This window comes from Natrix helvetica, assembly GCF_964273705.1.
Source record: "Natrix helvetica genome assembly, chromosome: 7".
Classification (NCBI taxonomy): Eukaryota; Metazoa; Chordata; class Lepidosauria; order Squamata; family Natricidae; genus Natrix; species Natrix helvetica.
The window spans coordinates 63,501,361-63,518,170 of record NC_138558.1 but is presented as its reverse complement, the minus strand read 5'-3'; the positions used below and the strand labels follow the sequence as shown (position 1 = coordinate 63,518,170).

Here is a 16,810-nt window from a genome sequence, read left to right as displayed (position 1 = left end):
GTCATTGGTCACATTGTCCAATAGAGGTGCTGGCAGGTTGCTTGGTTACTCCACTCCTCCTCTTCTCAGCCACCTGTTAGAATGACCTTGGTTCCCACAAGAAAACTTTTTTATTTTGACTGCAAAGCCGAGCTCTAATTTCCCCCCCTCCCTGTCTCCTCCTCTGCTTTGTGGCAACTCTGAAGCCTCAAAGATGGCCTCACTTCAGGGTTGACACTATGTGTGTTCAGCATCCATACATTCTTGACTATATCTTTTCTTGTTCTACAATCACACTTTTCAAACAGCCGTCAACTTGCTGTATTGTCTCCCGTATTATTGGCTTGCTGTATTTTCACAGATTAAAATGATTCCATCCATTTTCCCATCTTAATAGTGCACCAACCTACGCAATGTGCTTCCAATAAATCCACCTCCTTATATTCCAGAGCAGGCCTGTAAATAAAACTAATCCAATCTTATTTCAGCCTCTGATGTCAATCGCAGACGTGCATTGACAAATGACTCAATAGGGTGTCTGACATTTGCTGTCTACCATTAGAGAATTAATGTTTACATCACAATTGCAAGCAAACCCAACCCGAAATGTCACTGCCTTTCATGGACACGTGAATGGACTCTTGTATTGCATTAATATTTAGAGAGTGTTATTCCTATTAAAAGAATAGCTCACCATAAATAAATGGGAGAACAGAAATAAAAAGATTCTTTAAATTATCCCACCTCTCAGAGCAGTGGTGGGATTCAATTTTTTTTTACTACCAGTTCTGTGGGCGTGGCTTGGTGGGCGTGGCATGGCTTGGTGGGCGTGGCAGGGGAAAGATGCTGTAAAAACTCCATTTCCTCCCCATTTCAGGGGAAGGATACTGCAAAATCCCCTTTTCCTCCCCACTCCAGGGGAAGGATACTGCAAATTCCCCATTCCTTCCAGATCAGCTGGGACTCGGGAGGCAGAGAATAGATGGGGGCGGAGCCAGTCAGAGGTGGTATTTACCGGTTCTTTGTACTACTTAAAATTTCCACTACTGGTTCTCCAGAACAGGTCAGAACCTGCTGAATACCATCTCTGTCTCAGAGATAGGGAAAGAAAACGGAAATTGTTTTTAATGAAACTTTTAGAACTAAAATGTTGAGGAAAGGAAGAAACGAGACGCTGAACTTGCACTTGAAATAGCCCTAAGGATTTCATACATTACATACTGATATCCCTAATAGATAGCTATGGCAAATATTCTATTGTCAGGAAATCTCAATAAAGCCAGATGAAAACACAGTGTATTCCAGCTTGCTTGTTTATTTGCTTAGTGGCTTTATGCCTTTCAAACGCCTGCAGATTACAATACGTTTCTTTAATAGAGAGGAATGCATTGAACAATTTCCTTTGAAAAGCCCATACAGTTCACAACAATAAATCCATTCAGAAGCCTTTTTCAATATTCGGAATTCTTGAGCAAGGCAACACCATAACATACATAAAGTAGGAGGCCCACTGTTGATATCTATCTGAAGGTTAACCTCCCCTAAAGATTTCAGTGGGATAAAAACACCCCGATACAGCTGAAGATGGCAGAGAAATGCCTGGACCTGAAGATGCTCAAAAAACAGGACTCAAAATCTGTCCGAATCTGTCCCTTTGCAATGCTTGAAAATTAATTAAAGTGGTGACCCAGGATTTTTGGAAAGATTAATATAGCTTTGCAAATTTAAACATTCAAATTCAAATAAAAATTCAACTTTTATGAAAGAACAAAGGAATATCTCCAAAAAATTGTTGTCTTCAAAAAAAGGACCAGCAGAGTGATGCACTACCTTTCTCTGACCAAGAGAAAAAGGAGAAGAAACAAACACTGAGATTCTTTTAGATGTCAGTATACTTATTTTACATCTTAAGAAAACAAAAAACAGAAAAAACCCCACTCTAACTTTTTTTAAAAAATCCATTTGAAAATTATTTTGTGAAACTACGGCATCCAACCTGCAGAAGTATTTCACTACTTTTTTCCTTAATCCTTCGTACTGGACTCTCCCTAAGTGTCATTTTGCATTCTGGAGGCATATTAATGTATTATTTTATTTCTTCTTAACCAATATAAAATGCCAATTGTCACAGGTTTTGAATGTGGAAAAAAAGGAATGTCAAAATAGTGGGGACAGATGTGGTTTTACCATTTCACGTGAATCTTAAATACCCATACATACATACATACATACATACACATACATATATATACACACACACACTGTATATATATGGTTGTGTGTATGTGTATGTTCCAGCATAACTCTGGAACGCCTTGAGCAATTTCAATCAAACTTGGTACACAAATAACTTACCCTCTGGAAACAAATACTGTGGGGGTAAGACACCCCCCAACACCCCTTGGGGGGATGTTAAAATACAGCCTGTTGTGCCTTAAAATGGCTTCTACCATACTGCCATAAAATGGCTTTTACTGTACAGTGCAATGGTAACGGCTTCACAGTACTCCAAATAATCCGGGATTATTTTTGAAGACAAATGTATGGATTAGAATAAATAAATACCCGGACAACGCTGGGTTATCGGCTAGTCTAAGATAAAATCTGAAAGTACTCTAAATATCAAAGAGTTTGTGTGAGGTCCAAAATGGAGCTGCTTAGAGTGTCTTGCAATTAGATAATGCTGCTGTTTTCCTCCTCTGGTTCTCAGCAACCTTGACTGATCTCCAAAACTCAGCAGAATTATTGCTGAGTATTGCTCGAATCGAGGATTACTTGGTAATTTCAAGGTTATTGAATAAATGTAAAAATAAAGAAAGAGAACATTTTGGGAGAAGAAAATGTCACATCAATTATACAGCTATGTTGGGAAGAGTTCATGGATGCCGTCATCACAGCTCAACTCAATATGCATGCATATACACACAATTAAATCTGCTTTGTTATTTTTCACGCCGTGTTTGAGGGTTAAATCTAGCAGGAAGCATTTTGAAACCTTGACATAATAGAAGACATTGTTCTAATTTTGTATAATTTTTCATTGTGCGTCTTGTTTTTCTTCTGCTTAGAAGAATACTCCTGTTTTGAAAAACCCAGGAGATTATTTACCCTGCCATTTGAGCGTTCATTTCCTATGCATTGTCACACATCCAATGACAGACAGCAAGATGAGACCTTACGGAAAATTTCCCTGTAATTTAGAAAATAAAAATAATTGGCAGTGTCTCTTCTCCCAGCTGAGCTTGATTCAGCTAGTAATTTGAAGATAGGAATACTAAAGTACCCACTTGCCCGCTCAATATATTCTAAGACAGTTTAATTTTTAGAAAAAGTGAGTGTCCATCTGTTCATTCCTTTTGGTACCATTTATAAAAATAATGGATAGGGAAGGGATTCCTCTTAAGTACTGAAACTCACTGCTAAAATAAAAGATAACTGAAAACATCTATGAACAGTGCAATGCCTATGGCATAATATGATATGAATAAACATATACACTCACTTGTTTCTAAACAAGATCCATTAGGCTCAATCTTACATTAAATGCCATGAAGTACAAGTCATATATCTACACCCCCCCCCCAATTATTGGAACATTGTCAATTAGTTCTTTGAAACGAGGTAGTTTTCTAGAGCACAACAAGAAGGAGAAAATATAGGTACAATATCCATGAATAGCTCAAGTAGCAGAGAAAGAAGGAAAAGATACTTTCAGGGAAGAACGCAGGGATTGGCTGCTACGGGTTTGCCCAGGTCCTGGAGAACCTGTAGCTAACGTTATGGCTGGTTCAGAGAACCTCCAAATCCCATCCCTGGCTGGCCCTGCTTACTCTGCCCCTCCACCCTGCCCTGCTCCTCCCAGGAGTCTCCATGCGGACCGTTTTGGATGTGAGGTAAGTGCAGGGCCCTGGTGGAGGCTCAGGGAGTGTGGAAATGGGCCTCCCGGAAGTTCCAAAAGGCTGGAATCGGGCCCCTTTCCGGCCTCCGGAGCCTGGGGAAAAACAGTTTTTGCCCTCCCAGAGGCTCGAGAAAAGCCTCTGGAGCCTGGGGAAGGTGAAAAGCCCCCACCCACCCACCATGGTGCAGTAAGCCATCTAGGCCACGCCCACCCAGCAACTGGACAGAGAATCCGTTGCTGAAATTTTTGAAGCCCACCCCTGGAAGCAGGGTATAGGTGTACAGCTACCTGAAGAGATGTCCTCTTACTCTTGAGATGCTGAGAGTTAAATGCCAATGTATCAGTATCAGGTATGGGCACCACATTAGGAAGTCTGGACAAAGAGTGAAGAACATAGAATGACAGTCCAATTCTGAAGTATCAGCTGAACTGCAATTTGTGAGTCAGGCTTAGCTGCCTTTCTGTATCCTCAAACTCTAGCTCAGGCACCAAAAAGAAAAAGTGCATGTCCCAAATTGCTAAAAATCAGTCATCTCATAAGACATTTGCATTGTCCCTTTGTGAAAGTTCGGGAAAGTTGAAACCTAACCTGATCAATCAAGATTTTCCCATTCTTGCGAGAACCTCTAAGATTCTGGTATTTTCGAATGAAATCTCAAGATAATTGGATTTTTTTTTTTAAAAAATAGAAGTTTATTTTAACTGACAGGGAGGGAGCCGACCATTATGTGGTACATTGCAACCAGAAAAATCCTTTCAAAACTAGGCTAGCCCCTTGAAACTGATAAAGCTGTATGGATGGTTGAGCCCCACATTATATTACTTCTTGTGGAAATTACTTTCTCTTTCACCTAATATTTTAATATTGCTATCTCATTATACCTAATAATACCTCCAGGACTCAGTGGAGAAGAGCCTAATGCTGAGAAAGACTGAGGGCAAAAGAAGAAGGGGACAACAGAGAATGAGGGGGCTGGGTGGAGTCACCAAAGCAGTAGGCATGAGCTTAAATGGACTCTGGGGGTGGTAGAGGACAGGAAGGCCTGGAGGAACGTTGTCCATGGGGTCGCAATGGGGTTGACATGACTTCTCAACTAACAACAACAATCTCATTGTTCCTAATAGAGATGTTTATGTGTATAGGCATGGTGTGTTAAAAAGTCAACATGATTGTGTATCTGAAGCTGTAGTTGCCTGTTACATATGTGATCCATACAAAACTTATTTTAAAAAGGATGGGCTTTTATCACCTAGTTATAGCACTAGCAATAACACTTAGATTTATATGCCACTTCGCAGTGCTTTATAACCCTCTCTAAGCGGTTTACAGCCAATTGCCCCAACAATCTGGGCCCTTATTTTACGGACCTTGGAAGGATGGAAGGCTGAGTCAACCTTAAGACAGTTCAGAATCGAACTGCTGGCAGTCGGCAGAATTAGCCTGCAATATTGCATTCTAACCATTGCACCACCAAGGCTCAGTGCCATCTTGACATTCTTCATGTCAAGATGGCACCAATTCTTCATGAATGCCCTTGACTGCTAAACCCAAGCTATCTAATTAAGAACAGCAATACTTTCCCTGCTCTCTTTTCTAATACACAACTGTATTTTGATTTTCAGCAACAGTTGGCCAAGAATATTAAATTTGGCCAACCCTCACAAATGACAGTCTCTGTGAAAACACCTGGGGAAGCTAGTGGAAGTTTGGAAGCAGATGTGTTGCTGAATAACCCCATGGAGACTGGGATGCCACCAGATGTGGTCCTTCCAGACAACCACCACAAAGTAAGTCTAATTGATGGTGAGGAGCCAAGTACCAATCTTCAAAATGAACGAATACATATGTTTATAGAAAACATTCATTGACATTAGCTGGGTGATGAATTATGTATTGCAAAGAAATCCAGCATTTGGGAGAATTTCAGACAGTGTGGTAGTCCTAAAGCAGTGATGGTGAACCTTTTTGGCACCAAATGGCAATAAGGTCACATGGGAATGTCTCGCGTGCACATGCTCGTCAGGGCCGCGCTTTGGAAAAGCCAAACTTCTGGGTTCTAGCATCCATGTGTGCCTGACAATCAGCTGGACGGCGTGCATGTGCACACCGGTTTTCGGCACTGCTTCGCGTGCAAAGGACAGCTGATAGTTGTGTGCACATACACGCCAGAAACCCGGAAGACAAACAGGCAAGGCCGCGTGTGCAGGGCGACCTGGCTTCATGTGCCACTTTGGGCATGCGTGCCATAGCTTCATGGTCCTAGAGTTTTTAGGACCTTGGGTGAGAATATCATTCAGAATTCCATGTATGAATGATTTTTGTTTCCCGTCCGACTGGTGTATCTGATTTTATTCTATGATTTCTCAACTCATGAAATAGCCGTGAAAATCCAGTAATGAAACGTCATCAATAAAAGCAAACAATCAAAGCTTCGATTGGGTTCTTTACTTATATCTTTGTTATGAGACATTATCATATCTTCAAAGCCGTCTCTTTCTGATTGACTGAAATTACACCAACATTAGAAACGACCACACGTGTAGAACCTTGGACAACTTTCTTGATTTCCACACTTCTAAAGTCTCCTCTGTTTTACAGATTATGTGTACTATCAGCACTGGGGTAAAATGAACCCTCAGCTGATCAAACGAGGTGGGTTCTTACATTCAAAGTGTTTTATCTTTGAGCTGGAAATGCCATTTTGAACCCAGCGATTGGGAAGTAGGGGTCTTTGATGGAGACCCTTGCATTCTAGTAATGTCCTCAGACAATTGTAAAAGAGACACAAATACAGAACTCCTGTTATGCCAGGAAAGGGGTCTGGAGATTCCTACTATGAAGATGAATGTAACGTTTTCAGTGGTTTGCCTTTTATGTTTTAACATTGATTTCCCTCTCATATTCTCCTTTAAATGGCTTCTTGATTTTCATGGAAAGAAGCCACAATTTGTCTCCAATACATAGTCAGAAGAACATGGCACATAAAGGTAAAGGTTTCCTTCACACATATGTGCTAGTCATTCCCGATTCTAGGGGGCGGTGCTCATCTCCCTTTCAAAGCCAAAGAACCAGCGCTGTCCGAAGACGTCTCCGTGGTCATGTGGCTGGCATGACTAACCTTCCCACCAAAAGTGGTCCCTATTTTTCTACTTGCATTTTTTACGTGCTTTTGAACTGTTAGGTTGGTAGAAGCTGGGACAAGTAATAGGAGCTCACTCCGTTACGCGGCTCTAGGGATTCAAACCACTGAACTGCCAACCTTTCTGATCAACAAGCTTAGTCATTGTACCACCGCATGTGTCAAGAGGGGAATCCTGTTAATCACTTGTCTTCTTTCTATTTTCTCAGGGAAGGAAGTAATGCTTGTTTAGGCACAAATCTGATAAAGCAGGGGTGTCCAAACTTGGGAACTTTAAGACTTGTGGACTTCAACTCCCAGAATTCTGGGAGTTGAAGTCCACAAGTCTTAAAGTTCCCAAGTTTGGACACCCCTTTGATAAAGCCTAGCAGTGTGATAAGGAACTCAGTAATTGGCTAGCTTGAAATTATACAAAGAAAATGATTACCGTATTTTTCGGAGTATAAGATGCACCTTTTTCCCTTAAAAATGTTGATGAAATCTGGGTGCATCTTATACACTGAATGCAGCACTTTTTTGCCTCCCGAAACTCCGCCCCCTTCACCAAAATGGCCATGCATACCTTTTAGAAGGCTTTCAGAGAGCTCCTGGGGGCTGGAAAGGGCAGAAATGAGCAAAAAATGGCCTGTTTTTTGCCCCCCCCCCCAGCCCCCAGCAGCACTCTATAAGCTTCCTAAAGGCTAACCATGCCCCTTTTTGACAAAAAACCAGCCCATTTTTTCTCATTTTTGTCCCCTGCCCCCACACTCTACAAGCCTTCTAAGGGTTATTCATGCCCTTTTTTGAAAAAAAAATGGGCCCATTTTTGTGAAAAACAAGCCGTTTTTGGGAGGTTTGCAGAGTGCAAAAACTTTTTAAAAAAAATTTCCTCTTCAAAACTTTGCTGCGTCTTATACTCCGGTGCATCTTATACTCCAAAAAATACAGTAGTTGACAACATTCTCCCTCCAGAGGCCACATGGGTTCTGGATACTGCTATTTTTTTAAGGTGCTAAAGTCCTGAGTCTGTGTCCCAAAGGTGCTTTTTCAGGAGGCAACTGGACTGACTTGTTTTTCTTTGAAGACATTTCGCTTCTCACCCAAGAAGCTTCTTCAGTTCTTAGCACCCAAAACAGGAAGAGGCTTTTAACAAAGGAGACAAAGTGAATACATGTTTGCCTCTAGCTTGAGTTTTTAGTAGAACTGGATACTTTTTAAAAAACGAAAGCAAGATGAGAATATTTGGATTATAGTGCACATTCAATTGACCCAATCAATTTTGTTTAAAAAAAAATAGAATATTTGAATTTATAATGCCCAATTGACCTACTCCCTTAGATAAGTAGTGCATGCATTTATAAGTAACCTTCATTAAACTCTTGCTAAATTCATAGGGTTTTTTATAAGCTTTACTTTACTGGGTTTTTTTTTTCCATAGCTGCATGAAAGGTAAAGGGAGGTAAAATAGAAAAACATCCATCCTTTTAGGCTTGCAATCCAGCTTCCTCTTTCACAATTTAAAATAGATGGAAAAGAAGGGAACAAATCTGTTTATTCAGTCAATTGGTCCAACAAATTGAAATGGAATTAGATTAGGTATTACAACAAAACATTGTAATGGGATCTTATTGTGACTGCGATATAAAAGCATTTGGTGCTTCTACAAAATATGAGTCTACACAATATATCTGAAGTTGCAATAGTTTTGTATGATATTCATATATATTTTTTCTAGTCAGCTGTGATGCCAGATTCCTTAAGTCCTACCAGTCTGGGTGAAACAAGTCGTGACAGAGATGAGAAGGTAATAGAAATAATAACACTAATGGCACTTATTTCTTAAGGGCCACTTCAAAAATTGCAACAAATTACAATTATAAGTGTCTAATCACATTTCTTAGTGGGCAACTCAGACTGAGGTAAACCTCTAGCTCTGAACCTGGAGTTGTAGGCTGCCGAGATAAAACCATGGTATGGGTTTACATTTTATGAGATTTATCGCTTGTGCCTGTTGACCTTCTATTGGTTCCAGTCAGTTTCTCTGTACCACCTGGCATTTTAGTTTTTCAGTTAACTTTGAGCTATTTTAACCATCCCCCCATCCAGTCCTCCAAATTGAAAAGTTGGCATCCCACAAAGCAAAGTGCTATCTTTTAGCATCTTTATTTCTAGGATAGGCTCAGCATTATATTAAAAAAAATACAATTGGCTGCCTGGAGCCCATATTTTATTTGAAAGTATAGCTACCTACTTAGCTATAAAGAGAAGCTCAACTGACTATTCTGGGGAGCTATCAAAAGTAGTCTTTCTGGTCTGGTCATACTCCCAATGGCTGCCATTTTGTGACTAGATGAATTTACTCATAGCATTTCTTTGGTGAGGCATATCCGACATCAATCAGAATAGAACTGGAAGGGACCTTGGAGGTCTTCTAGTCCAACCCCCCTGCTCAAGCAGGAGACCTTATACCATTTTAGATAGGTGGCTTTCCAGTCTTTTCTTAAAAGCCTCCAGTAATGAAGCACCTGCAATGTCTGAAGGTAAACTATTCCTCCGGTTAATTGTTCTCACTTATTATTATACAATTATTCTCAACATTCCAAATGTCCCAGGGATCAGAATTATTTGAGGATGACCGTATTACAGCAAGCTGCAATAAAAAAGCATAACTGGGAGTTTAGCATGAAACTCTGCCTCAGCTTCAGCTTCTGATCCATAGCCATACCAAGACATACTCATTTGTTTGCTTCCATACTACTACAATAGAGCAGATAATGGCTATCCTTACTGGATTATTAAGATGTAAACTTTTGTTCAGGTTGTAGTCCAGAGCAATTTCAACCAAATTTGGTACACAGATAACTTATTCTCTGGAAACAAATACTGGTCGTTAGCACTTTTTTCTGAGAGTTGTTGAAGCCACTTGGGGGCACAGGAAGCTATAAAAATAAAGAAGGAAAGTTACAAAAGAAACTCCCGAACCTGGCTTTGAATTCATTTCTAGAGCTGTTACTGGATTTGGAATTTGTTTTGTTTTAAATACAGGATCTTCTTTCATTTTTTCTTTTTCTTGGGGCTTCTCTAGGGGACGCCTGTCAAAGTGTCATCTCGGCCCAAAAGACACCATTCCCCTTCTGGAACCATCGAAACTGTCAACCTTGATGCCATCCCTTTAGCCACTTCTTGTCTGGACAACAGTGCAGCAAAGCACAAGCTCTCAGTCAGGCCAAAGAATCAGAGGCTTTCCAAAAAGCACAGATTGTCAAAGGTATTGAACGGATTCCTATGGTGGTCAGAATTTTAGCTGCTGATTGTAAGACATAGAGCTCTTCTAAGAATATTAGGTTACCTTCGAATCTTTCAATGTTACACTTCAGCTGGTATTTATGGATGTGAACCAGCCTCACACAATTTGGGAGATTCACTGCCCTGCTGTATATGATGATCGTTTCTCAGAAATAAAGTCATAACTGTCAGGTTCCACTATTTTATTGACAGACCGGCATTCAATATGTATCTTTTTTCCTATTCATCTGTAAAAGAAATGTACATAGGCTTCAAAAACGTACAAACTAAAGAGATAAATGATATTTACACACCATTTAAAAGAGACAATAAAAAGCTAAAGAGGAAACAAAAAGGCATCCTCCACAGCAACCAACAATCAGATAAGCAGGGATTAACACCAGACAAGCAATCTTAACAGAAAATAATGTCCTAATCAAGGAGCTACCGAAGGGAAAAGCACATACCTCCACTTTCCCTCCTATACTGATAGGGCAAGCTACTACAGAGCAAATCCCATTTGCTTGTACTAAGTAATACTAATATTTGGTAGTACTAAATATTTACCTAGCCTGATAATGAAATGACTACAAGCAAAACCACCAAGCTCAGAGAGCATCAAGGACTCAGGATTTCACCCCTGAGCTACAAATGTTCTACTGGAGCGGAAACTTTTATAAATCTGTTGGGCAAAATCTCAAAGAATCATGAGCAATTTGCCAGCCATGTGACTGGGTGGGCGTGGTCAACTTGTAAAATGTGGTGAAACTCACTTAACAATGCTCTTGCTTAGCAACCAAAATGTTGGCTCAGAAACTCTGGCATTTGAAGCACACAAGTCTTAAAACTGTCAAGTTACAAGACCCTTGCACCCCTAACCCTTTAGAAAAAAAACCCCATGGGTGTTCAAACTTGACAGCTTTAAGACTTGTGGACTTCAACTCCCAGAATTCCTCCTCCAGTCATGTTGGCTCAGGAATTCTCTATGTGAACACCCCCATGGGTGTTCAAACCTGACAGCTTTAAGACTTGTGGACTTCAACTCCCAGAATTCCTCCTCTTGCTCTTCATCTTGATGATGTGCAGACGGGCGGGGGGAGGGAGCTGGAACCAGTTCTAAACGGCACTGTAGATTTGTGGAACCTCTTCTATAGAAGAGGTTAGAACTGGCAGGAACCCACTCCTAAGAGTACATTAATATTGTTGTAATATACGACTAAGATTGATAAAAACAAATACAGATAGTCCTCGACTTACGACCACAATCGAGCCCACAATTTCTGCTGCTACGTGAGACAGTTGTTGAGAGAATTTTGCCCCATTTTACAACCTTTCTGGCCACCATTGTTAAGTGAGCCACTGCAGTGGCTAAGATAGTAACACGGTTGTTATAGTAAATGACAGCTTACTATAAGCTTCCCTATTGAGTTTGCTTGTCAGAAGGTCCCCAAAGAGGATTCCATGGACGATGCAACTGTCCTAGATATGAACCAGTTGCCAAGCATCCAAATTTTGATCACATAGCCATGGGGATATTGTGACAGTTGTAAGTATGAAAAACAGTCATAAATCACTTTTTTTCAGTGCTGTTGTAACTTTGAAAGGTCACTAAATGAACTGTTGTAAATTGAGGACTACTGTAATTCATCCTGAATGTTGAGATTTATATAAAATAGGAATTGGATTCTAATAGCCTTCTACTGCATTAAGTAAACCTATTTTTATTTCCCAATTCTAGGAGGTACAAAGTTTAATCGACACTGACTTCGGACAAGACATTCTAGAGGGCACTGAAGATAAAGTGACAAAAGATGATAGCTATTACAAACCAGAGAAGTTAACCCAGCATGGAGAAGTTCGGGAACCAAAAACTGAAGGAAAACGAAAACAAGACTACTGGATAAATCTTGAGGCAGGGAAGAAGGAACAAATGGCTGAAACAAAATTCAAAATCCCTATGGAACACAAAAGACTTCAAGAATTTGAGGGAAGCCATGGAGAACAAGTGGGGAAGAAAATGAAACTTCAGGAAGAACATCTTTATCAAATGGAGGAGAAAAAAGATCAAGATCACCAGGCAAAAGGGCTACAAGAACAAGAAAAACAAGGAAGGCATGGAGAAGGGCCTGAAAAATTACAGGCACAAATCCCCCAAAAATCTCAGGATCTTGAGGAACAAAAACACAGGGATCAAGAACAGGCACAACATGAACTAGAGGCACAAAGACAGAAGGAGGAGCGGAAACCACGGGAAATGGACATGCAATGGCGGAAGGAGAAAAAGAAGCAACAAGAACCAGAGGCACAAAGGCAACAGGTAGAAGCAAAAAGACAGGGTGAACTAGAGGTCCAAAGACAACAGCAGGAAGAACAAAAGAGACAGTGTGAAATGGGACTACAAAGACAGCCGGAAGAAGCAAAGAGACAACATGAACGCAAATTACAAAAAAAGCTGGAGGAAGAAGAAAAGAGACAATGCGAACTGCAGTTCCAAAGGCAGCAACAGGAAGAAGCAAGGAGACAACTTGAGCTGGAGGTCCAAAGACAGCAGGAGGAAGAACAGAAAAGACAATGCGAATTGGAGGTCCAAAGGCAACTTCAGGAAGAATCAAGGAAACAACATGAACTGGAGATTCAAAGACAGCGGGAAGCAGAACAAAAGAGACAACGTGAGCTAGAACTACAGAGACAGCAGGAGGAAGAACAAAAGAGACAACGTGAGCTAGAACTACAGAGACAGCGGGAAGAAGAACAAAAGAGACAACGTGAACTAGAACTACAGAGACAGCGAGAGGAAGAACAAAAGAGACAACGTGAACTAGAACTACAGAGACAGCGGGAGGAAGAACAAAAGAGACAACGTGAACTAGAACTGCAGAGACAGAGGGAGGAAGAACAAAAGAGACAACGTGAATTAGAACTCCAAAGACAGCGGGAGGAAGAACAAAAGAGACAACGTGAATTAGAACTCCAAAGACAGCGGGAGGAAGAACAAAAGAGACAACGTGAGCTAGAACTCCAAAGACAGCGGGAGGAAGAACAAAAGAGAAAACGTGAACTAGAACTACAGAGACAGCAAGAGGAAGAACAAAAGAGACAACGTGAGCTAGAACTACAGAGACAGAGGGAGGAAGAACAAAAGAGACAACGTGAATTAGAACTCCAAAGACAGCGGGAGGAAGAACAAAAAAGACAACGTGAACTAGAACTACAGAGACAGCGGGAGACAGAACAAAAGAGACAGCGTGAATTAGAACTCCAAAGACAACGTGAAGAAGAACAAAAAAGACAACGTGAACTAGAACTACAGAGACAGCGGGAGGAAGAACAAAAGAGACAACGTGAATTAGAGGTACAGAGACAGAGGGAGGAGAAAGCAAAGAAACAAAGTGAACTGGAGATCCAAAGACAACAGCAGGAAAAACAGAAGGGACATGAACGGGAGACCCAAAGACAACAGGAGGAAAAGAAGAGACAATATGAACAAGAACAAAAGCATGAAGATTGTACGATACAGAAAGAGCAGAAAGTCAAAGATCCAAAAGAAGAAAAGAGGCATCAAGAAACAGAACTTAATGACAATCTGATCCAGCAGGGATGGAAGGATAAAAAGGAAGAACCAGAAAAGCAAAAGGCTCAGGAACAAGATATAAGCCATCAGTATTTGGAAAAGATGAAGATGAAAGAACTTAAAACAGTTCAAACGGAAAAGCTCTCTGAACTGAACCAACAATTACTTCCGGAGCAAAAAAGAGAAATAAGACAGAGAAAGAAAGAACAAGAAAGCAGCAAAAATTTACATGATAGAAACCAACAGCAAGAGAAGGGAACAGCTGTGAAACTGAAGGGACAAGAAGAGCAACAGGAAAATCTGAATGAAAAACAATGGAGTACAAATGAAGAAAAGCAGCAAAAATTGGCAAAATTGATTGGGTCAACAGAACATAGTAAAATAACACCAGCAGAAATAGGCCATTTGCGGGCTGAAAAGGAGGTGCAGCAGGAGGAATGTATACAAAGGACAGAGGGCCAACAATTTGAAAGAGACAAAATCCTCTCTTTAGAAGATCAGCTGTCACTGGAAAAGCCAAAAGAAGAGAAGAAGTCCCACCAGTTACACATGAAGAAGCATCCAGAAGATGAACGTTTGGGAACTGTTGAGAAAGAGCTACAACGTAAAGAAGAACCAGGACAGCAACAGAGAGTTCAGGCAGGCAAAGAACTGAAGGAAGAAGGGAGAGTTTGTCAGGCAATGAACGTTGAAGTTGAGGAGCAGGAAAGAGTTCTGGGTGAAGAATTACGTTGGCAGGAAGTTGACACCCGGCAAACCATGTCCAGGGGCTTCACCTTTCAAGTGTCTTCTGGAGAAAAAGAAATTATATTTCCCAAAGTGAATTTAAGTCCAGTTACACCCATGAAAGAGGCGCCAACTCCTTCTGCCACAAAAGAATTTAAGGACCCTAAGTCTAGTAGAGGTTATAGTACTCTTCCAACTTCTTCATGTGTTCCCCATACAGCAATCTTGGTCACTGGAGCACAACTCTGTGGCACTGCAGTAAACCTCAACCAGATAAAAGATACAGCCTGCAAATCTTTACTTGGTTTAACAGAAGAAAAGAAAGCGGTGGAGGCGCCTGAGCCCAAAAGTATCCAGAAACCTGTTGATGGCAGGCCGAACAGCACTAAGGTGAAGCATGTTCAAGATTCAGTGGACAACCAAGCCATCCTGGATGAATGGGCTTCAATTCGTTCCAAAATCTTAAAAGGTGCAGAAAACGAGAAATTCAGTGAGAAAGACAGTGGAAGTCTTAATAGGCATAGTGATGATTGGACAGCTAAAGGACGAAGTACTCCCCATGGTAACTTACGAAAGACTTTGTCTGCAAATGCGAAGTTTTCTATAACTCCCGCATGGCAGAAGTTTTCAGAAATGTCCAAAACTGCTGCAGAGAATAAAACTGTTCCTGAAGCAGAAAATGCAGCAATGCAACCGAGTCCGTCCATTCTGCATTCAGACAACGAGGCCGTCCACACAGAGTCCCCGGTTGGTACAAAGAACGTAAGAACTTCCCCTGGGAAAATCAGAGGGCAACAGGAAGTAGCAGGTAATACTGAGGGATGTAAGTTTGCCAAAGATCTCCCATCTTTTCTTGTTCCAAGTCTCCCGTATTCTCCAAATAAAGAACTCTCTCCCTCCATTGAAACTTCGCCAGCAATGGAAACCCAACACAACCTTGGCTCCAAAAAATTGGACCGGGCTTCACCAGGCGGAGAAGAAAACGTCTCCCCATTTGGAGTGAAATTAAGGAGGACCAACTATTCCTTGCGTTTTCACTATGACCAGCAAGCAGAGCAAAAGAAGAAGAAAAGATACAGTGCAGGAGATAGCTTTGATGGCTTGCCAACTCCACTCACCCCAGACAAAGAACAAGATGCAAAACCTTTATTTTTAAAAGAGAGCAAATCTCCGAGTCAAGACAGAAAAGATGCAAGACTTAATTCTGACAATACCACGTTAACTATTATTAGTCGCAGTTACACCATAGTTGCACCTGTATCTTCTCCGACTGGTCCTATGTCTGCGCTTAGTCAAGAAAAATCTGCTTCTAAATCACCCCTACCACCAAAACCTGCACTGGCTCCAAAGCCCATCAGCCAAACACCGCCTACATCACCTCTCACAAAACCCCGTCGATCTCACTTCACTGAACCCATCGGGAAAAGGATCTCTAAAGTGGAACCTGATACCAGCTGGAGAAAAAGCGAAGGTAAAGGGAGTCCTCACCACTCCCAAGCACCCGGTGAAAGCAAGAACGAGGAGGAAGAATCTAGAGAGAAGAAATCGTTTTTTCCATCCATCACCATGCCCTGGAGAGAGAAAGTGGAAAAAAAGCCAGAAGCATTGAAAAAAGGTAAGTCAAAGGCAACTCTGAGGTACAATGTTCTTTCTTTATTCATTCGTTCGTTCGTTCGTTTGTTTGTCAACAAGTACAGGGAAACAAGTATGAAAACACATTAAAAATGGCATAATTAATTGGATATAAATAAGCAAAACATAGCCATAAACACATAAAAAGAGTACATATAAATGGGACAGTAGGACAGGGATGGTAGGCACACTGGGGTGCTTATGCATGCCCCCGTAGGGACCTCTTAAGAAACGCATGAGGTCCACGGAAGACAGCTTAAGAAGGTAAAAGGTATGGGGGTTAGAGGAACTAGCAATAGAATCAGGTAGGATGTTCCACACATTTACTACTCTATTTCTGAAATCATTTTTCCTGCAATCAAGATTAGAACAGATTTAGTTCCTCATGAAAAAGCTGCCTTTGATTAGGAAGGTTCATAAGGAAGGTGGACAAAGAAACTGTTCTGACCTTGGTTTCCCCAAACCACGAAGCAGACCCCTTTTCCCGACAAAACCCCTTTTTTATTAAGTTACTGGGAATTCCTCTCATTCGCATCCAGCAAAGTCTTTCAAAGGTGAATTTACAGCCACAGACCTTCTCTGGCTTGGAGAGCTGCCAGG

General features: G+C 41.1%; 1 protein-coding gene across 3 annotated transcripts in view; it reads left to right on the top strand.

Moving 5' to 3' along the window:
* CRACD (capping protein inhibiting regulator of actin dynamics) overlaps positions 1–16,810 on the top strand; it is a 171,141-nt gene that overhangs the window by 139,482 nt on the left and 14,849 nt on the right. For all 3 annotated transcript variants that reach the window (XM_081959777.1, XM_081959776.1, XM_081959775.1), the window contains 4 exons: positions 5,501–5,665; positions 8,732–8,800; positions 10,082–10,264; positions 12,020–16,193. In XM_081959777.1, coding sequence (XP_081815903.1) covers positions 5,501–5,665; positions 8,732–8,800; positions 10,082–10,264; positions 12,020–16,193 — 4,591 coding nt within the window. The remainder of the gene's footprint in view (positions 1–5,500; positions 5,666–8,731; positions 8,801–10,081; positions 10,265–12,019; positions 16,194–16,810) is intronic.